Source organism: Gymnodraco acuticeps, unplaced genomic scaffold (genome assembly GCF_902827175.1).
Source record: "Gymnodraco acuticeps unplaced genomic scaffold, fGymAcu1.1, whole genome shotgun sequence".
Classification (NCBI taxonomy): Eukaryota; Metazoa; Chordata; class Actinopteri; order Perciformes; family Bathydraconidae; genus Gymnodraco; species Gymnodraco acuticeps.
Window position 1 is genome coordinate 56,901 of NW_022990051.1, and position 22,222 is coordinate 79,122.

Sequence of the window (22,222 nt, forward strand, 5' to 3'; positions counted from 1 at the left end):
GTTAAGTAATGCAATATCTCCACCACTCCACCCTGCTGAACAATATATTGTCTGGGCTCTCTCAAAATAATCTGCCAGAGATTAAAGGGTAAAATGCTGTCAGGAGATGTTTTATTTAGTTGTATTTACTCTTGATAACCATTTATATTGAAAACAACAAGTGCAATACAACAGAGCAAAACATGGTATGATTTTTCAGATATATTAACTTCAGAAAATTTAAATAGGCCAACAATTGTGTATTGTACATTTTTCCTGGATCAACAACACGTAGTGGACAACTGTCTATAACTGCCTGTATTCAAGCAGATTATGCTCGAAATCTCAACAAAAAATCTTATAAATATACACACACTTAATATACTTTTCAAGTGTTTAACAAGTTGAATTTAAATTGAAGCTGTTAATCTTCACTAACAAGGGAATCATTGTTTGTTTGATGCATTTATTTTATTTAACTCACCAAAACAAAGAAACCAAACTAATGTCGTGCCAATTGTTCTTGCATTTCTATTTGTGACCAATAGAGGGCAGTCTTGAATCAATTCTAGCCCATTCGGATCTAAAGATCCATTCACAGGAAGTGAAAAATAAAACACTGAGGTTTATACCTTAATTTTAGTTAAACAATATATAAATGTACATTTGAAAACATTCCCTGTTAATCACATGAGTACTGTATGATATAATTAAGCCAAAACTAAATATGATCAAGATGTTCAGAGACTATAAGCAGCTAGAAGAGATGGGAAAACATTTGCTTTGATTTTCTCCAAAAATGCTACACAAACTGTCAACCTCATGTTTATTATACTACACTACAGCATATGATTGTATGAAATAATGTTGCATATGAGAATCCTTTACAAAGAAAACACATTTAAAGGTGCACAAGAGTAATGCGTGAGAAAAACATTGTGTCAGTCTTACAGAATATGAACAAGAGACATTCTTAAAGTAACTGGGGTCAGCAAATACCTTGTGCAGTCTATAACAAGAAAACGTTATACATGTAAATCTGCAGAAGATACCATACAAAATGGACAGGAAAAAGCATTATTTTAAATCAAAGTAAAAGCTTTGGAGTCCAACGGTATAAGGAATGCAGAGAGCAGCTTTCATAAAACTATTCGCACAATTTATTAACAACACTGCTTTTTGCAGCCAATCCAGCAAGTCATCACATGGATTAATCTCAGGTACATTTCTGCATCAGATTTCCACTGATTTACAAAGTCACTTAGTGAGTGAGAGGGGAGTGTGCTGTATTTTAAATTATTCTTTAAGGCCATTAGCCTGAGCTTTTATCCCCAGCCGCTCCTGCCTCTCAGCCTGTCTGTCCAAGGTGGGGCTGAGGCCCCTGAGTGCTGAAGAGGGCAGGCGAGAAACCCCGTTGACTGTCCGAGCCCCACTGTCTATTGGGCAGATATAGTCCGCAGATTCATCAGGTTTCCTTTTCCTGAGGTGACTGAATTGGGTGAATCCCAGCTTCTTGGGCTGAAAACACAGAAAAGTCAAAACCATTAATAAATAATTGACATTGTATGCTGCTTCAACAGAAACATGTTAATTCTTGTTTTGCTCTTACCTTTACTTTAGCAGTGGTAGTGAGGGGTACATGGCCTGTGGCATTGCCATACTCTCGTTTCTCCTGCGTGGCCTGATGCCCCACCAGGGCAGCAAAGGCAGTGGCGAGGTGGCGACGGAGCAAAGTCTTCTGTGGAGGAATATTCAACAGCAGTGCCAAAGTCTCTGAGCTGAAGCGAGGCTCGAGTATCTATGGAATAGCGTATTGACAGAAGAAGACAACAACAAATGTAGTTATTCAGTCTTGTCATGAATGCATGTGAAAAACTTGCAGAAAAGCTCAAAATCTACTTACAATAAGCCCTCCATGTACGCCGCTGCCTCGTAGATTAGGGGCATACTCGGCTAGATCTACTGCTCTCAGCCACTCCATCACACGGTGGTTTGACCACTGCACCACCTCTGAGGGAGAGGGATTTTTCTGCCAAAGTCAAAAACAAAAAGTATTAATCTTCTATCTCATTCATAGTAGTTTGATCCATGTTCTAAATACATTATAAGTGAGTGCTTTGAATGCACCATAGAGGCATTTATACATTATGATAGAAAAAATGCTTTATGTTAAAGTCATTTCATGTCTGTATGTCGCCATCTTGTGGGCAGCTCATGTAATGAGACCTATTTCCAAAATCCACAGTAACTTATAACTTGCACTTCCTGTTGCTCCATTCAATTTTGGCTTACCTCTTCCCCTGGCCTACGTCGAAGACAGTGGGGGTTGAACTTGTTGACATGAAGTACATGGATGGCACATTTAATACTGAGATGATGAAGCTGGCTGGTGACCTTCAGAGTCAAGAGGTCGTTCTGAGGGAACAACAAAATAACAGTGAATATCATTGAAATTAAGGAAAATTATGCAAATGTTTGAATACATCTGAAATGTAAATATATGTATTTGCAGGCCTCCACATTCATGGTAAATGTTACAGTTGGATTCAGTCTTACCACTGTGAGGTATTGTATCATTCGACCATCCACGCGGGCTTCATGGAAGTGGTCTTTATACTGAGGCAAACCTATATCATCCAACCAGCCTAGATGGGTGAAAAATGTACATTAATTGACTTCACTCACTCACCTTATGAATGCTGAATCAAGCACCATCAGCTGTGTTATCACTGTAACTGCTCAGTGCAAAATACAGTTCCTCTCTGAATGCCTGCCATATTTGCATATTTTCCAAACAGATTTACATCTCACACATTACATGTCTTTGTTTGGTTTGTTGGCCCGATATGTCCCAGTCTCTATTTATGGATATGATTCAAATGAGAACAAATATTCCATGTAGATTAGAAAGAGTCTTACGTGTGACCCAGATGTAGTCCAGCTCTGAAGATTTCTCTATGACCTTTGTGGTGAAGGCCTTGAGAGCGAGATGTAACTTCTTCCTGTGCAGCGGATTCTTCATACCCATCTCCTGAGGTCAAAAAAAAAACTGTCACTATTGTGACGGCCCCTAGGCCTTAGACTCAGGTCCCTGGTTAGCCACTCCCCCAAATCAGGAGAGATTGCTGACACCTGATTTGAGTTGACTGCTCAGCTACAAGTATGGGTGCCTGAGCAGTCAGTCTTTCTCTCCTCTTGGGTTTGCTTGGCTCTTGGTTTGGTTGTCCTTTCGGTATATACTGATGCATGTTCACACACTACACACATTACTGATTAACTGACTTCATAGTTAATTTAGTTTCTTTAAATAAATGCACTTCAATTGGATGAATCATGTGTGGTCTCCTTCCTTTGTCCGTCCTTGAGCTAGAGCGTGACATGGGGGCTCGTCTAAAGTCAAATGTTGACATACATTTTGTTGGTATGAATTTATTTTCTGTGCTAATTTAGGTTGGAGTATCACACATGGATGTAGTTGTTTTGGAGAGCTTTATTATAATCTAGTTTGGGCCAGTTATCTTTGAGGTAAATATGCGAAATGTTTGGTGTGGCATGTGACTGGTGTTCTCCTCTGTGAGGCCAAGCAGCAGGTTTTAATAGAGAGTCTGTTGTCGGGGGTTGGGTTTAGTGTGACAGAGAAAGTGGCCAGAACAGTTGTCTCGGGATCACGTCCATGGTTTCTTGTGGGGTCGCTGTGTATACAGTTGCTTTCCAGTACCACTGGGTAGTGATGGCAAAATGAAGCTTTGAATGAAGCGTCGAACCACTTGGACAATTGTGTCGGAAATAGGTTCATTTCTCGAAGCTTCAGTTACAGCGACCTCTCCTGGCGAAGTGCAAGGCTGCAGTGGGTTTAACGTATCTTTGCCTTGAAAAATATTTGATGCACACACACACACACTAAGACTGAATATCATGTTCTATTTGCAATTAAAGATTGATAATTGTGTGTATTGGGTTATTGAGAAGAGACTAGAGAGTGCTAGACATGTTTTTGGGCGGAGAGGGCCTTTTATCAGTTATTAAAGTTGAAAAGCAATGATTAAAATACGTCCATTCCGGGATTTGAACCAGCTGCGCGGAGGACATCGCCGCATTCGGGCCGCCGGCTGTACCCACTGGGCTATCTATTGCTTGAAATATTTAACAGTTTTTATATTACTGATAATTGTCTTTTTGTTCACAACTTCTCCACATTTCGAAGTGTTTCCCGAGCCAGAACGACCTACCTTTCTTCCTGGCTTGCTCTATAAAGACTATAATGATATCAAATGCAATACCAACAACAACTCAACAGCAACAACGCAAACTACGACAACAACCCACACATTGTGCATTGTTTAGAGCGGTCATAAAGTGTTGAAGCACTCAAGTTTGAAACTGTTTCAACCTGTCAGAATCGAGACGAGGCAGTGCATTGAATCGCGTGAATGGACCGTGAACCAGTCAAGTGATTCATTCAGGAAATGAAGCAGTTGCTGCTTCGGACGTCACATGTCACGTGATTTGAAGCAGTTGCTGCTTCGGACGTCATATGTCACGTGATTTGAAGCAAGCTTCGAAGCACTGCTTCTATGGAATAGGAAGTCCAGGGTTGAAGCTCCGTTCGAAGCTTCAGTGTCAAACTGCCATCACTACCACTGGGTTTCAGTGAATAAATACCTGCCACAAGTATCTGTACGAAGACTAGGTACGAGTTTAGTCAGATAAGGGACATACTCTAATTAGTTAGTTGAGCATGGGGAGTCACCAGTTGTTGTTGTTGTTGCCACTAGATGCATGGTGTAAAGGTTTGGTGTATGTTACATCAATTTAGTTATCTAGGTTGCTAGATTTTTGTGGTTTGATATGGCTAACATTGTGGAAGATTTTGTTCAGTGTCCCTCGGATGAGTTGTTGGAGCAATGTACAAAGGAGCAGTTGGTGAAGATTGCTCATTATTACTCTGTTGATGTTGATTCCAAACAAACAAAGGAAACCCTGAAAAGTGTTATAAAGGCTCATTTGCTAGACTGTGCGATACTGATGGACAGGGGAGGTAAGAGCATTGTCACTAATTATGTGTCTGGCTTAACATTTGAACAACAGAAAGAATTGTTGATTCTTGAAAAAGAGGTGGAACAAATCAAATACAAAAAGGAACAAATCAAATTGGATTTGGAACTGCAAAAATTGGCTTTGATTAGGGCAGGTAAAATGTCTGCATCGGCATTGAATGAGGAACTTGTAAGTTCACGCTTTGATGCAAGTAATTTACTGTTGTTGCCAAAGTTTAATGAAAATGATATAGACACTTTTTTTTGTCTGTTTGAGCGTGTTGCTGATTCAAGGGGCTGGCCTGATGAGGACAGAACTTTAATGTTGCAGTGTGTGTTTACAGGTAAAGCACAAGAAGCCTACTCCGCTTTATCTTCTGACGCCTGTAAAGATTATGATACGGTGAAATCGTCTGTTTTGAAGGCTTATGAGTTGGTGCCTGAAGCGTACCGCCAACGTTTTAGAGACTGGCGAAAGAGTGGTAACAAAACACATGTGGAATTTGCACGGGATTTGATCTTGCATTTCAAGCGCTGGTACTCTGCTTCTGGGGTAAAAACATTGGATCAGTTATGTGATTTAATCATTCTGGAGCAGTTGAAACAGTCGGTCCCTGAGAACATTGCAACCTATATTAATGAACATAAAGTCACATGTCCTAGGGAGGCAGCAGTACTGGCTGATGAGTATGTGTTGACGCACAGGCGCATCTTTGGTGAGTGTTATGAAAGGAATGAATCTCAGAAAGCAGGATCTTTGTCCCCAAAGTTTGCACGGCATCCTAATGGCACAAGCAATGCAAATGTGTGTCATTATTGCCATCAACAGGGTCATTGGAAAAAATTATGTCCTTTGCTAGAGGGGAAAAGCAACACTTTTCATGTGAAGTCAGTTGGTTTGGCTACAACTATTCATAATCCCAGAGTTGGTGAAACAGAAGTCTTGGCTCCATTGCAAATGCAGGGTAAGGCAATTGATATCTCAGAGGTTGAGTCGGGTTATGCTTCTAATATATCGTTGGGAGTGACAAGAAAGTTCAAGTCAGGATTTTGAGGGACTCAGGCGCTTTGAATACTTTTGTGAGGAAGGCCATCTTGCCTTTTTCTCCAGATTCAGACATAGGGCGCTGTGTTCCAATTAGAGGGATTGGTCTGCAAACCATTTCTGTGCCTGAGCATAAACTGTTTCTGTCCTGTGATTTGGTCCAGAGAGAAGTGGAGGTTGGTGTTCGTCCAGAGTTGCCCGTGACTGGAGTGGACATCATTTTGGGAAATGACCTGGCAGGTGGTCGTGTTTGGCCAGATCATGCAAAGCCATTCAGGAGTAACAAAATAAACATTGCAGGAAAGAGTTTTTAAGTTAGAAGCGAGGACTGGTTTTGTCCGGATAAGTGTGGAATGATTAACTTTGCTAGAAGAAGCAGTTGTTACAGATGTGGCAAGAAGAAAACCATGAGGGCACATATGATGAAAGCTGGAGGAACAGATGGTTGGAAAACTCTGGCTGGGAAGAGCAGGGGTCTCTTCAGTGTAAATGATTGGAAGTGCAAAACATGTGGCAATGTCAATTGGGCTAGAAGGTCAGAGTGCAACATTTGTAACACACGGAAGTATGTGAAAGAGAGCTACAGTAACCTCTTTGGGTAAGATGGGGCAGGAGCTTCGTCCCATTCTTCTTGAAGTTTTGACCGTACAGGCATTCCCTGTTTCGTCCACTAAGCAACAGTAGTTGCTTTTCCTGGGGTTAGGCTGTAATGATTGCGGGTTTTGTGCAAATTTCGGGAGTCACCTCATGTACTTTTGTCATCGTTCCTTCTTTGCCTAGTATCACTTTTGATAGGCCTATAATGCAGTTTTTGTGTGCTCTGAAACGTGTTACTCGGATTTATGAATTGGAAGAAAATGTTGTGTCTAATATTCTTGTTTTGTTTCAGGATCTGAGGTGCTACCTCATTCTTAAGCGGGGAGGTGTGACGGCCCCTTGGCCTTAGACTCAGGTCCCTGGTTAGCCACTCCCCCAAATCAGGAGAGATTGCTGACACCTGATTTGGGTTGACTGCTCAGCTACAAGTATGGGTGCCTGAGCAGTCAGTCTTTCTCTCCTCTTGGGTTGCTTGGCTCTACTGGACCTTGGGTTGTTTGTCCTTTCTTTATATACTGATGCATGTTCACACACCCACACACTACACACATTACTGATTAACTGACTCCATAGTTAATTTAGTTTCTTTAAATAAATGCACTTCAATTGGATGAATCATGTGTGGTCTCCTTCCTTTGTCCGTCCTTGATCTAGGGCGTGACACTATAAAACTAAGGATTGGGGAATCAGTGGTGGTGCACAATGTAGTTTAGTTTAGCCATTTTAAGTCTTCAATTTAGTCATGAATATGTTTCTTCAGATACCTACTTAGAAACTATATATGAGTAAAAACATAATTTTCTCAATGTTTAGTGTAACTGTTCTGTTTTATTCTCTGACCTTCTCAAAGTCCTGCGGTGTGGCAGACAGCAGTGTCTGTCCATGTTCGACCCACTGTCGGGTGAGATTAACATACTGGCCCAGTCCATAGTCCTCCAGCCAACCGCACACCTGTTCCTTGGTCCACTGGCTGAATGGAATATTCAGATCACTGAAATAAAATAAATAAAATAATTAACTGATTAATTTATGTCAAGTACTTTAATGTGATTTATGTATGTAATACATTTAAAGAATCATATTTGTTATACTGTTTGATTTGGGTATTTATAGAATGGTGAATGCACATGACGAGGCATGAGAACCAAACCAGATTTTTTTAAAGGAGTAAAACAGAATGCTGACTTGCCTGATACAAAACCCCTAAACTCTTACTAAACAGATAGGTAGAGTCACACTGATTTTTACCGTGCTGGGTCATAAGACTCGGGGGTCCTGGTCAGTCTGGGTCCTGCTGTGGCACGCAGACCCCCTCTTCTAAACTGGCCGCCGTCTGAATCGGCTGCCTGCAGGCCTCCTGACTGGGTTCTCCGAAGTCTGTATGAAGGAGAGTTAACATCATCAAACCACTTTCATTCTCAAAGTTAAATGATAACATATTTGGCACACGTATAAATATTGTGGTGGTGATGGAAATCCCTATGGTGAGTCTTTAATTACTTTTAGATAAAACTGTTATCATCAATCATTCAACATCTGACAGGGTTGTGCAACAGTGTAGTTTCAGTAATTATATGGTAAGTTTTTACTTTTTTACTGTACTGTAATAAGTAGGACAGTTTCATTATGCAAGAAAGATTTCTTTACGGAAAAATCTCTAAATGTTTATTTTCTCTCCACTTAGATTTCATATTATTTATACACAAATATATTCTCTATAAACCATATGTATTTTGGCTTAAAGTACATATTTATACGTATACTTTTTAAGGTCTATGTAATATTTTGTTTTCTTCTTTTTTTCCGTACTTGGCCAGCATTTATGTTAGTGTATTGTTGATTTATCACTGTCATTTCTCACACTCACTTTCCCCAGAGCCTCTTTAAGCTCCTGTTATTCTTCATGTATTCTGGTGAGCCTACAGCTCTTAGGCCAGGTTGTGTGTTCTCTGCAGAATGAACAGGAGAATTATCGCTCGAACTGCTGTCATCAACTTTCTCCAACTTTCCTGTAAAACGATACAAAAACTAAAGTCAGTGTAAGTGCAAATATGGTTCAAGATTTTCAAAAGTACTGTGAAGGGCAACTTAGAAGCAACATATTTTAGGAGCATTTGATAAGTAGAAAAAAAGAGTTTAATTGTGATAGACGTACTGTAATCTTGCCAAATAAACATTTCAACACTGGAAACTTGGAAAAAATAGAATGTCTTAATTTATGGTTTCCTGTAGGGAAGCGTGAAAGACAAATCTTGATGATTACTGAGTAAAAAGCAGTAAAAAAAATTCCGTTGCTCTTTTCTTCGCTGGCATACCAAAAATAACATTCAGAGCAAAGCGGCGCACGTGTTTCAGTCTGTCTTGTTACAGTACTCTATTCATGAGCGAGAACACAGGTCATTGAGTTTGGCAAAAAATTCACTGGTTAATGCCCTGTGAAAAAGAAGGGGTTCAAGCTAAATGTTACAAGGTGTGATATTTATGGTATGGGCTTCAGTCAGTCAGAACGCAGCAGAGAAAAAATCAGGGTGGGGCTCAAGTTAAAAATGGTCGGTGAATCTCAGGAAGGGAGGATCTGAAATGAATATGGTCAATCAGAGCAAGAGAGAGTGTGTTGGTGAGAAAGTATTTCCCATGAGCCATCTGCTCTGTCAGGAGCCTCTGCAATTAAATGTGATCAAAGGTGCAGCGGTCGTCTGGTCAAAGGAGAGTCGTTTGCTCCAAATATGAAAGCTGCATCTGCTCACAGGAGTTACTGGCCCCGCGACTATTCCCCAGAAAAATTAGGTCTGATCCTACATCAAAGATTATTACTGCACGCTATCCATCATCATGTGTAGCTTGAGTTAATATATCTGGATTTACTTTGGCTGGAGTCTCCATCTTCGCTCCCATCTGGAGACCTTTGACTTTGGATTTCACTGCTGCTGTCTCCGCTCCCGTTCTGCTCTGACAGAGAGGAATTCACAGGCAGCGTCTGACTTCTGGTGTCATCCAGACCATTCTGGATAAACCACACACAGATACAAAAGGAAAATATAATAACTGTAAATATAACATTCTGACCTCTCCTGCATTAATCATGTACGAGAAAAACGTTAGCTTCCAGTAAAGTGTAGAACAGTATAATGATTGGAAGCATCCGTTGTTGATTGTATAGGCCTATCTAAGATAGAAGAATATGGACACACACTACATTTGTAGGATGATTACCTTTTGTAAAGGTCCAATTTTTAGGTCATTCATGCTACTTGATAAGGTTGCCGGGTCTGTTCTGAGAAGATAAAGACAACATAATCTCAGTAAAAGAAAGAGATATCGGAGTCATCCATTACCTAACAGCTGCTTTATTACCTGGAATCACTGTCCTTCTGGGCGGATGATACAGATGTTTGTCGAGAGGAAGAACTGCTTGTGGAAACCTTTAAAGGGTAAATAAAAATCAATATCATGTTTAAGCAAGCAAATGTCTATCAAGTAGCTGAAATGGTTTGTACCTCAGACTTTACATCCACAGATTTTACACTGGCAGAGTCTGTACTATTCTTCATCAGTACATGCTCCTCTTCCTCACTGCTGCTTGACGGAGTCCTGCCATTTGACAATGACTGAACAGCAGGTGGAGCTACAGTAACAAAGAGAAGAAACCCTTATTTATCAGCTCAAGCCGTGGCGTACATTTCTGTTAAGGAGGGGAAGAGTGGTGGCTTTCATGCTGCTCAACGTTGTTGCTCACATAATAGAAACGCCACTAGGGAAGGATAACAGAGTGAATAAGCTGATTACCTTGCTGTGTGGTGTGAGGGACCTCTCTGAATTGCCTGCACTGATTCAGGAGCAGAGAGAGCTCTTCAATGCGTCGGTCCTAGAGTAAACAGAGAGGAAACTCAATTAAGATGTTTATCTAAGGTTAGGAAACACACATATGGACTACCCGCTCCACTCTATTACTGACCCATACACCACACAAACGTCTCTTTTTACCATATGGCCTTTACATCAAAGTTGTGGATAGGGAGGGGATTGACACAGGCCTCGCTGGAAATCTTAGTTGTGGTAACCAGCTGTGTATTTTTTGAAGTGGTGCCCATGCCTGGTTTTGTCATGGTTCTACTAATGCAGCTCACTCCAAAATTAGGCTTGGCAGATCGAGGCCTACTTAAGTGTGGCTTTGCCTGAAATGGCCCGCCTTGGGGTGTGTGTACGTGTGTGTCCTTCGGTAGTGTGCCACATGTAGGCTCTCGTCTTTAAAGTCCGAGAGTGTCTGGGAGGGTGAATACAAAAGCCCCTCTGTACTATAAATGGTGGAGGGCGGTGCCTCTGAGAAATGACAACATCTAAAAACAGTTACCTTTTAACCTTTCAAACAGCATGATGATAGCAGTTCTATATACAGGCCAGTAAGACACTTTACGTTGTAGTTAACCAAGACAACACATGCTGCCTTATACTGCATAATCACAAGCAGCTGTGTTGACCAGAAGAGAAAGGAAAGATTTCCACATCACTCCTAACTTACCTTTTCATCATTGGCAGTCACCAGTGATTTCATTCCACTCCTTAGCTTCTGCAGCTCCTGATCTAAAAAGAGAAACCCCACACTGATTATTAGTCTGTAAAGGCAGCTGCTCATGTCATGTCAAATAAATTAGTATTTTGTAGAGAAACATAGTCACATAATATACATGCTAACATGAAGTACATTTTTTTCTCACTGGAGTGCCATCAAAAACTGTGTATTTTTAGATTCTCCCAAGCCTTTTTTAATCTACCAATCATAGCTTTAGCCATGTCAGCTTTCACATAGTTGGGCCCACAGTCTATCAACACTCCCTTTGTAACTATTACAGGCACACAGAGATTATTGCTTGGGACTGACATTGGTTTTACTGAGCAAGTACCCCAGATATGTGTTTAACTGACAAAATTGGAAGGAACAACAACATATTTGTCATAGGAAACCATATAGACAATTAAAAAGCCATAGGGATAAGAGATAGTGCATCAAATAATCTTTGGAAATGACTTGTTATAATCATAGCTGCCCTTCAGAACAGATATAAACTAAATCTAATCAAATACAGAGACATGTTTGGAGTAAAGAAATAATTGAAAGATCAAAAGTAGACATGGCCCATGGGTTTTAAATGTTTTTCATTAAGTACTGCTCCAACACTGCAACAACTGCTCAGGCTTACATTTGGTGTTTAGCCTAATTTTCCCACAGATCTTACTGCAAATAAACGGATGCAAATATGAGTCATTAACTGCGTCACATATCAGGCTGGGTTAGTGTTCAAGAGTGACAGGCTGTTGTTGGCAGGTTGTTTGAGGCTGGGTGCCATGCTTACCTCTCTCCGGGCTCTCAGAGGATAGAAAGGGTCTGGCCAGCAGCTGAGTGTGCAAGCTCTCGATCTCAGAGTTCTTACTGAGCAGAAGCTGCTGAAGGCTGCTGATCTCTGCCTGTGGGGGCCACACAGGGAACAATTTTAGAAGGGTTATATACTGCAATCGCAAACGCTGTCTGTTTAAACATGCTTTTTAAGTTATTTCACAGTCACAAAAACAAGAGTTAAAGTCTTAATGTCTGCACATGTATGCACTTGAAAACCACAATTTGAAAGATCCACAATGATATTGTACCGATACATGTACATGGAACAGAAAAAATTATTACAATAGACATTGAATCTGAGAAAGGAACATGCAAAGTGTATAGTATGTTCTTTCTTGTTTTTTAAATGTTATATGAAGAAAAAAAAGCTGGTAACTATAGGCAGCTCTATTTAGCAGTGTTTGTAATATAACTGTCAGCCTGTATGTTATGTAGGAATGGAAGGTCAAAAATACATGTGTTGTTTTATTTTGTCAAACATTACATACGACTTTTTTTTTTCAAAGGGTAGAGTTAGAAACAGAAACTCACAGACGAAGGCATTTTTACATACCACATCTACATATGTGGCCAGTTATTTGGGAGTGCATTAAGATTTCCTTAAATTGTTCAAATTGTGAAATAATTGCTTACTTTTCAAATATGGGTAAACATCCAGTTGATAGTAAGGTACCGATTCATATTTGATATTTGAAAAGCTGCAGATGGTATTATACAGTGTTCACATACACTGCACAACAAACCAGATGGACCTCCTTTGAAAAATACCAAACATAGATAATACAATTTTAAAACGGTATTTCCCTATAACCCTAAAGCCAGTCTAAGGCTGTGACTATACTGTAGGTTGACCAGGCATAACTTGTATGAATGAAGTCTTAACACCAAACTACTGTTTTAGTGTGGAGTTAAAACAGCAAATAAAATATATCTAAATATTAGTCAGATAAAGTGCCAGAGGGGGAATGCAGCAGCAAGACTGTAAGAGAGATGATAATATAATGGGAAAGATAATGAATTTATCAAAGGCTGAGAGCATGCAAAACTGCTCGAGAAAGTCTAAGAAGTTTAGACCATGGGATCATGCCAAGGTATACATGTGTACAATAGGGCATTAAAAGGGATTATGCCATTATTAAATCTATTTCTACAGGACTTTAAAATAGAAAGTGAACAGTTCTCAGACCTCTTAAAGGTCCCATCATATGCTTTTCTGGTTATTACCCGTCCCCTTGTGTGTTATGTAGCTTTTTCTGCATGTAAACGGTCTGCAGAGTCACAAACCCTCAAAGTACACCCTGTAGAGAGTAAAACTCTAACACAGAAAAGACGTGTCTATGCTGCCCCAGAACGCCTCCGCACCCACACTCACTCAGCCTGAGCTCCGCAGAGAGTGAGTGTGTGTGGAGCCCCGCGGAGCTCAGACCCCAAGCAGCAACCAGGAAACGACACCAGTAATCCACCTCACACTGTCCGCTCCTCGAGCCCCACAACGTCCCGCCAACACGGCACCCAGACCCCACGCAGCATTCTCATCTGTTTGTCATTACCGGTGTCATTTTCTGGTTGCTAACAAACGCCATTGTAAAACATAAACTGATGTTCCGCTGTAACGGTGGTGGACTCATCAGAACAGAGTGGGAGAGCTGACCAATCAGAGCACATGGGGTCATAGGGAGCGGGGGGGAAGGGGCTCCAACAAGGCGTGTAGGACAGAATACACATACTATACAGAGATGCTGTATGAGAAAACCGATGTGATTTTGGAACATTGAACAACGTAAATCTATTCTAGTAAACCTCTACAATGGAATTATGATCAGTAGAAATGGCCATGACATGAGACCTTTAAGAAAACATTGGTGACACGCATATAACTGGCTGGAACAGCGGATTGGAAAGCATTTAGGAAAGTTAAGCGGACAGTTAGCAGTTGAATTTGCCCACTGATGGTTTTGATGGTCTATTGCAAAGTCGAGACACAATCAAAACTCAGATTTATTTTTACCTTTGTTGATTGGAGTTTCTTCTCAAACTGTAACTTCTGATCCTCCAGATTCTCCACTTTGTCCTTGAGAATCCTGAGCTCTTTCAGTAGGCCCTAAAACAGAACAGATATGTCAACATTTAACAAGTTTTAATATTCAGGAGATCTTAGAAAATCTGTCCATTGTTTTTCCATAACACACAATATTAAATACTAAATGAAATGCACCTATTGGTGGTGTCACACTCTGATGCATAACTGACAGATGGGATTATTTTTCACACGATTTAGGGCAGGCTGCGCAGTGACATTTAGCACTGCTGGGGATATTTAGTGCGTGCTTGTTTCATTTGCATTTAAACCTCAGTATCACACACACTCTAGTGAGACAACCCATGCTGAACACAACATAAGAAGCCATGCAGGCAGGCTGTGCCTACACTTTCTTCTCCACAGTGGTTCAGCTGCCTTGAGCTACCCTCTTCCAGGGTGTGAGTGTTCCCATCAGGCCCATCTGGAGCCTCTTCTAGTTTGTTCATCCCTTCTGAGATTCGGTCACAAGACGTCCCGGGGTTTGATCCCTCGCCCCCAGTGGACTCCGCGGGGCAGGCCACAGGAGAGCTGCTCTCAGATGGGATCTCCAAAGCCTTTTTCTCCTGAATCTTGCTATTGATCTCCTCCTGAAACCTACACATCTGCTCCTGCAGCTCACTAATGAAATTCACTACTGTCTGACGGATGAAGTGGGGGGAAAATAATTGAGACATTTCTTTTAGAAAGCAAGAGGAAATACCATAGATGTGTATAGATACAGTATGTTTAGATACAAGTGTGTGTTTGTTTGGGCCACACGCAGTGGGTTGTGCGTAGTTGTTCGGATCAGGGGGTCACAGGTTCAAACCCCACTGCAGTCAGCATGTTGTTGTGTCCCTGGGCAAGACACTTCACTCCAAATTGCTCCTGTGGGGATTGCCCACAGTAGTATGTAAGTCATTTTGGATAAAAGCGTCTAACAAGTAACATGTAATGTAATGTAATGTTTGTGTGTGTTTTATATAAGTTATTTTTCCTTTCTACTCTACCTTATATTTACAAAACCTGATATTCAAAATCTCTGGAGTATGTACATTTGGGCTTGAGTCTGATTACATAAATAAGCTAATGAACCAGCATTTCAAGCATAAATCCAAGGCTGGTACTTATTTACTGACGCACTGGGCCAGTTGCCCTGAGGGGACGAGTAGGTTTGCCATCTTTTAGAGGTTATACGGACCCATGTTCCCTCAGAAAGATTGTAAACAACAGTGGAGCTATGCCTGGACTCTGGACAGAGGAAGTCTCACTTGGGGTCCAGTACAGCGGATATGACAGATGATATGGAGTGCCTGCGTGGCTAAATTTAACTGCGAGCTTACTGGCTCCACAGCAAGGAGGCTTCCGCATGTTGCGTGTGTGTGTGCCCAATGTTGCATATGTGTGGACATGTTTGTGTTGTAGAGGCAGCACGTGGGAGGCCAATAAATAGTTCAAAGCTGATTTGTTTCCTATTCTCCTTAAGTCCAAGCAGCTGTTGTTGGGAAAGTTTGGTTTGTGAAAGCAGGATTAAGAAAAGCTGAAACACCGCCGTCCAGTGTACAGTGTGCTGTTACCTTGGAAATACAAATAAAATCCCTCCCTATAATTGCCCAACCATATTTAAAAAATATTATTTTGAAATGCTTGTGTGAAATGTTTTTGGGAACATGTCTTCAGTTCCTTTTTTTAGACTGGCCAATGGAACCTTTACCCATAACCAAAAACAAAATTGTCTTAGCTAAAGCCTACAAACGTTCATATTTGGTCTGCCATCCATCAGCCAGCTCTGCTATGCAGGGACTCTTTTAACCTGAGAACAAAGGCTCTTTGACCAGCAGTGTTTTGGAAGTAACTATACATTACAGTATCCTGTCCTGCCGCTTTCCCTGCTTCCTCTTTCTCTAATTCATATGGTCACTGAATGCCTGCTGGTAACCTAACACATCGCTCTTAAGCAAATACATGATTAAGTTTAAACTGACAAAAATGTAAATCCCCTGGAGACTGTTTTTTTCCTGTGGACTTTGCCCAGAAACAACAGAGCCTGAGACTGGGTGAATATTACCCTCCATCTATCAAGAAAGTGTTTATGAACATCCATAAAATCGGCTGCTGACTATAAGGTAAGATCCATCAAAACGCCTGTCAGATTTCTGTAAGTAACTCCTTCACTCCTGGCAGAGTTCGGTAACAGTTCAAGGACTATAAAATATAGGTTTCTGAGGATTTTAGCTGAACTAATTCCTCTTCTCAAACAATCCTCAGTGAAACAAGCTATATTTTCATTTAGAATATGAGGCATGGCGTTCACATTTACTTTACATAGTCAAGAATATGAGGTTTAATTGCTCAATTTAAACGATGTAAAGCTCTAATGTAAGAAACTTGTCCTAATAAAACTGCTTTTCAAACTTTGAAACCTTTATATGATCGAAACATTTGTAAAAAAAAAGTTCTGATGAACAACACACCCATACCTACAGGCTGTACTGCATATTAAAAGTAAAATACAACAGAGAGTAGGCCTATTTGGCTCTCTGAGCAGCCCTACCTCTGCTTTGTGCTGCCTTTCAGCCCCATGGCTCTGTTTTCCCTCCATGTCTGCCAGCTTTAGTTTCAGGTAGGACACCTCCCCCATAAGACTCAGCTTCTGGTTCTCCAGTGACGTCCTATGCAGGAACTCCTGTCATCAACAACATACAGCAAGAACATGAGGCAACACAAAGAGACGTACAGTTAAATACTAACATACATGAATACATAATCCCGTCAATAATACAAAACACTCAATACTTACTGAACAAAGGCAACATTAAGTATGAGGCACAGCTAGCTTCCAGTGCTGTAATGACAGTGCCCCAGACAAACCCACTGGTTTCAGATGCTGTTTGAGTGGCTAAATATACACAACCCATGACCACTATTTATAATGCCTATTTCACAGCTCAGTCAAAGTAGACAGCAGAGGGGGAGAGAGAGTGAGAGAGAAAGATACCAAAAGCATGCAAAACATTCACAGAAAGAACATTAAAATAACTTTGACAGGTGCATTTTCCTGCGACTTTGAACCGCTGCCAGTCTAACCTGGTGCTAAGGGAGACTTTGGGCCTGCTATACAGTTCTGGTACTATCTGTCCCGAACAACTGTCAGCCTTGAGAGTTAAGCCAGGCTCTGTGGGCAGATGTATTACTAATTTGGTTGATGTCAAGCAGGTGCTAAATCACTTAAAGTCTAGGAATGAGTATCGGAGAAAGGCAAACAGTACATATTGATATATCCATTTAAACTCTGGCTTTGGAAAATGTCTAGGCTTCTTCTAGAGTGTACACATGGAAATATTAAAGCTTTGTCACCAGGAAGAGATTTACGGCTCAGGTCCAAAGCCTCATAATGACCATGTCTCCAAGAAACCAGCCCTGGCTGCCCTTTGATACTCTGCACACATACAGCACTGCACATAGAAGTAGACACTGAGTATTAAGTTCACAACTCATTATAGTTAAAAGACGCAAGCCTGGCACATATACAATTAGTCATAAACTGTCTGCTTTGAATTGATAATTCAGATGAGCAGCATCACAATAATGACATTATGCATAATACCTGGTTCACCTTACTCCAGTGTCTGCCTGCAGCAAAGGGAAAGTAAGTGTATATCCTTCATGGATGCGGGTGGTTTCTAGCACCCTGTAGTTTCAGTAAATTACAGTTTCTTAAATCCATTCCATTCAGAGTCCTTCGTAGTGTTCAGCAAAGCCTCTGTTACATTTCAAGTCAAAAGCAAACAACTGAAAGTTGCACACGCACACTTCTAACTCTTGGAGTAGCACCACCCTTATTCCCTCCCATTTCTCCACCTTTTTCAGCTGTTCCTCCCTTTCTCTTAAATGCTTTTTCCTTTCCTCTGTTTTCCTCTCTCTCTTTCCCTCTCTGTTTGTATGTGTGTGCAAGCGCTTCAACGTTTGTGTACAGTATGTGTGTATGTGCTTGTCCACACATCATGGTGGTTACAGGTTGTGGGTGTGGCTAATGGTTCTGTAATCACCTGCCCAGACAGAGCAGTCTGGCCCTGCACAAACTAGAAAAACACTCTGAGACACTGCTGTGGAATGAGTCTGAGCCTCCTAAATATTTTTGGTTGTCAAGGTAATCTGCAGACAGAAACTCTGGAATCTTAAAAGGAATGTGTTCCCAGGAAGCATAACTCATCCCAAGTTCAAATTCTACAGCTTATGAGAGAAGATTGAATCTGCAGAAGAGTCATATGTGATGGATAGATCGACAGTCTTGTTAAATGGAAGAACAATATGTGAAAGCCCTGGATGCCTGCTGAGGGAAGTCAGACTTTCCTGATTTTGGTCCAGTAATACATCAAGCATTTGAAAGTCCAATGTAAGAAGTGTTTTGGTATGTGAGGCTGTACCTGCTGTAGCATCTCCTCCGTGGAGTTGAGTTTGTGCTGATGCTCCACCAGAGAGTTCTGTAGATCGCTGATTTTGACCCCCTGAGCTTCCACCTGTTCTGTCAGCACACTCACCTGTGTATTTGTGTGTGAAGACAGAAAGCAGAGATGAGGATGATTTTTCTACACACAACTTGACAATAAAACTGTTTTTTTTTACATAATTGCAACCTATGCTTGACAAAATTCTTTAGGCATCCGATGTTCGCCTTTACCTTCTGATAGAACACATTCATATCAGCTTTTTTCATTTAATTTCTGCACTACATTTTTGTTGAAATGTTACATCTGTGACTGATTAGATAGTGTAAACGTTTACTCTAAGAAAAAATGAATGATCCTTTGTTCCTCACTCAGTTCTTGCAACACTACAGTGGCGCCAGCAAATGTTAGCAAAACGTAGGTTAAATATAAATCTGCAAAGAAACGATTAGGGCCACATCATAGCTAATCACATGCTAATAGGCCCGTCCGACCAGCCAAGTGGAGCAGATTTTCTAAAGGAATGTTATATGTGAGGCCTGAAGAAACAAACAGGGCACCTGCTCTCACACACACCTACACGCTACAGCACATGGTGGTGCTAGCCTCAGCCTGTCTGAGATAAGCACTTGTTCAGTAGTGTCATAACTACTCACACCTACATATCTAGACAAAGAAATCGTAAAAAAACAAACAAGACATTCTAGTGTTGTAACCAGAGCACCAAACCCAGCTTTATTACTGCTGATTCACCTGTGCAACTGAAATACAGAAATTACGCAACCTTTAGACTCTGACCTAGCTTTGCCCTCAGTTCCTCTACTCGTTCCTCTAACACTGTTATGTGATATGGGCACTGTTCAGAATCAGGTCCCACTCAGTGTGGTCACATGACCTCTTCTATTTGAGCAGGCTGATACCAAATGGAAATGATTCACCTCTATCAACAAATGTCCAGGCATTCTTCCGGTTTAACATTTTTTAAAGGGTTAAAATAAAAAATAAACAGATATTTTCTTATGTGCTTTGAACACTAAGACTGACAAAACTCACCTGCAGAATAAGGGACTCTTTGTCTCCCTCCAGACGTGATAACCGCTCCTGGTAGGACTCACTATTTCCAGTAGAATGGAGGTTTACCTTTAGAAAAAAGGTCGGCTATTACGTTCATTAAATACCCAGTTAAATACAGGACAGTGGGTTGGATTTGGTTTCCTTCATCGAGGTGGCAGGCTGTGTACAGTACACACAGATGCACGAACACACATAATTAACTCTCTCAGTATTAATGTGTTGTGTCAGTAGATCATGTGCAGAAAAGCCTGCAAAAGGTTTAGAGGTAGTAATCCTGCACAATCTGATCGGTGGGAAATAATTGTGTGTGAAAGCAGAGCCGAGGAACATTTTAAAGCGATCAGTTTGAAAGAGAAGCAAAGTGCAATCCAATAGTCTCAAATATCTCAGAAATCCAGGCTTTCAACCACAAGCATGGAAACATTATGCAGACCAGCTTATATCATCATGAGCCAGCAAGTGGTATGCAATAATTCAAAAACACTGTTAAGCATTTAATACACTCTTTGCCTTATGCTTTCAAACATTTACATCTGTTTAAGTACTAATATATGTGATTGTACATCATGCTTACTTTAAGTATTATTTCAGATATTTGGTCTGGTGTGAGGGGTAGGATTAGGGTTAGGGTTAGGGTTAGGGTTAGGGTAATGTTGTGAATCGAGTGGCCTGTGTTCGTCGTCCATAACATACGCCTGCCCATACCATAACCCCACCACCACCATGGGCCACTCAATTCACAACATTACCCTAACCCTACCCCTACCCCTCACACCAGATACTGACTGGTTTTCGGACCCCCCCAGACCCCCTCAAACTGTTTTTAGCCAACCTCAAAAATAATCAATCCCTAAACCGATTCTCCTCCTAACTTCAAACATATATCCTGACTTTCTTTACAACGTATAATCCTATGATAAATCTCACATGTGTTGTTTTTCGTTGACACTGTCATTTCGTGTTGATGTGAGTGTGTATGTGGCTTAAATGAGTTGAACAGGGCTTTTGCATTACATAGTAAATGTGATTCAATTGATACAGTGTTTTTCTCTATATATAGTTTTACTATATTTATATACAATTTGAAAATATTCCAAACATTGTCAAGAAAAACAACAACAATGTTGTCTCTTATGATACATCATAAGCCTCTTGGTCAAAATTGTAAATAATAATGATTAAACAGTAAATCTATGAAAACGGTTCCTCTATGTGTTTTACATTAAGACAAATGTGTGACATAATGGATGCAGTGAATACTAATGCCTTCTTAATCGTAGCAGGATGGTATGTGCTGTCCAGAGGCTCGCTGTAGGTTCAAGTGGAAGGAAATGATCTCAGCTGACATGCATCTCCATTTATCTTTCACCTCAAACATTTAACCTTGTGACCAGTTTGGCAGAGAGTGCATCTATTATTTCACCCATGTTATGATCCATTTACTACCATGATATCGTTAGCTGTTTCTTAACTTATATTCATTGTTTTTCTAGTCCACAAGGAGCTTACAGTTCATGTGTTGCATATCCTGCAGCACACCTCTTCAAAACATGTCCTCCTCCCAAATTAGCTACCATGGAAACCGTCATTATATCGTAAAAGCAACAACATTGCAAGACCGAAAAGAAACAACCAATATCCTTTGTGCAAACACTCGTGCAGTATACAGGTTTGAAGAGTAGACATGCAAGAGGATAATGTCTTACCTTCTTAAGCCAGGCAAAATGTTTGTAGAAGTCAATATCATACTCCATTGTGCAGGCCCATTGTACCGTAGTTCTGGCTCTTAATGTAAGATACTAAAATAATTGAGATGGTGCTCTAAAGCATCAGGGAGGATGAACAGATACAAAATCCTCAATAAGACAAACCAATTGCTCTTGACTGTGCTGCACTCTTGGTCTCACTGAATCCAACTCTAGTCCCTTTACAGAGCCTCCATACTGCAGCTTTAGTTGAGAGAGCAGAGAGGACCTCAGTCTGTGTGGTTTGGAGTCTGGGCAGCCTGAGACTTTTAAAGCTGAGGCGAATAACTCCAACTATGCCAGTTGGCTGTACTCTCTTTCTTTCTTCTCTTCACTTTTTTCTAGTTCTTTTTAACTTCCCCTTTGGCTTTTCTTCTGCTTTCTCTCTGAAGCACAGTCAGTATAACTGCATCAGTATTTCTGCTGAATTTCATGGTCTCTCACCTTTTCTCTCCTCCCTTTCCTTTCTCGTACCTCTGTCTGTCTCTATCCCTGTCTCGCTCCGTCTGAAGTACGTCTCGGTCGAGATCATTTTGCGGGGCTTCCTAAAGGGGCACAGAGGAGAGGAAACTTTCTGCAACACATGCTTGTCAGATGTGGTGCAGAGCAAGATGTCAGTAAAGACCACGCAGAAGGGGAGGAGGAGGAGGAGGTGGAGGAGACTGAAAGGGAATGCAAGTGAAAAGTTGAAAATATATTGAAGTTGAGTAGAGTAGACGAGGGTATACTGCTGGTTGATTACAAACAGGAGACAAACAAACAACTGTTGCAGAAAAAAGAGGATAGGAGTAGTGCAGGGGGTATAGGAACAAAGGAAATCAGGGAGTGAAAGGGGGAGTGACTG

General features: G+C 40.9%; 1 protein-coding gene across 7 annotated transcripts; it reads right to left on the bottom strand.

Moving 5' to 3' along the window:
• Positions 1–788: 788 nt before the first annotated feature.
• ppfibp2a (PPFIA binding protein 2a) lies at positions 789–21,584 on the bottom strand. Of its 7 annotated transcripts, XM_034215821.1 has the most exons (22): positions 21,340–21,584; positions 19,613–19,699; positions 18,539–18,652; positions 16,666–16,797; positions 14,480–14,770; positions 14,061–14,153; positions 12,009–12,120; positions 11,177–11,238; positions 10,444–10,522; positions 10,155–10,282; positions 10,012–10,079; positions 9,871–9,931; positions 9,523–9,661; positions 8,525–8,666; positions 7,906–8,034; positions 7,498–7,648; positions 2,899–3,010; positions 2,536–2,624; positions 2,272–2,394; positions 1,883–2,008; positions 1,589–1,777; positions 789–1,497 (listed from the first exon to the last, which is right to left on the bottom strand). In XM_034215821.1, the coding sequence occupies exons 1-22, from the start codon at positions 21,385–21,387 to the stop codon at positions 1,276–1,278; spliced, it is 2,697 nt and encodes an 898-aa protein (XP_034071712.1). In that variant the 5' UTR covers positions 21,388–21,584; the 3' UTR covers positions 789–1,275. The 7 variants fall into 7 exon arrangements, with proteins under 7 accessions (XP_034071712.1, XP_034071713.1, XP_034071716.1 ...); XM_034215822.1 differs by lacking the exon at positions 14,480–14,770; XM_034215825.1 differs by lacking the exons at positions 18,539–18,652; positions 19,613–19,699; positions 21,340–21,584 and adding exons at positions 16,912–16,956; positions 17,719–18,219.
• Positions 21,585–22,222: the final 638 nt, after the last annotated feature.

What these genes read in the sequence shown, in the direction of transcription:
- ppfibp2a (XM_034215821.1), bottom strand. Translation starts at nt 21,387, where the DNA reads ATGGAGTATGATATTGACTTCTACAAACATTTTGCCTGGCTTAAGAAG. An exon ending in CCCTCACACCACACAGCAAG is followed by an intron (nt 10,283 to 10,443) that starts GTAATCAGCTTA and finishes TTGTTACTGTAG; the next exon opens with CTCCACCTGCTGTTCAGTCA. An exon ending in TGATACAATACCTCACAGTG is followed by an intron (nt 2,395 to 2,535) that starts GTAAGACTGAAT and finishes TTGTTCCCTCAG; the next exon opens with AACGACCTCTTGACTCTGAA.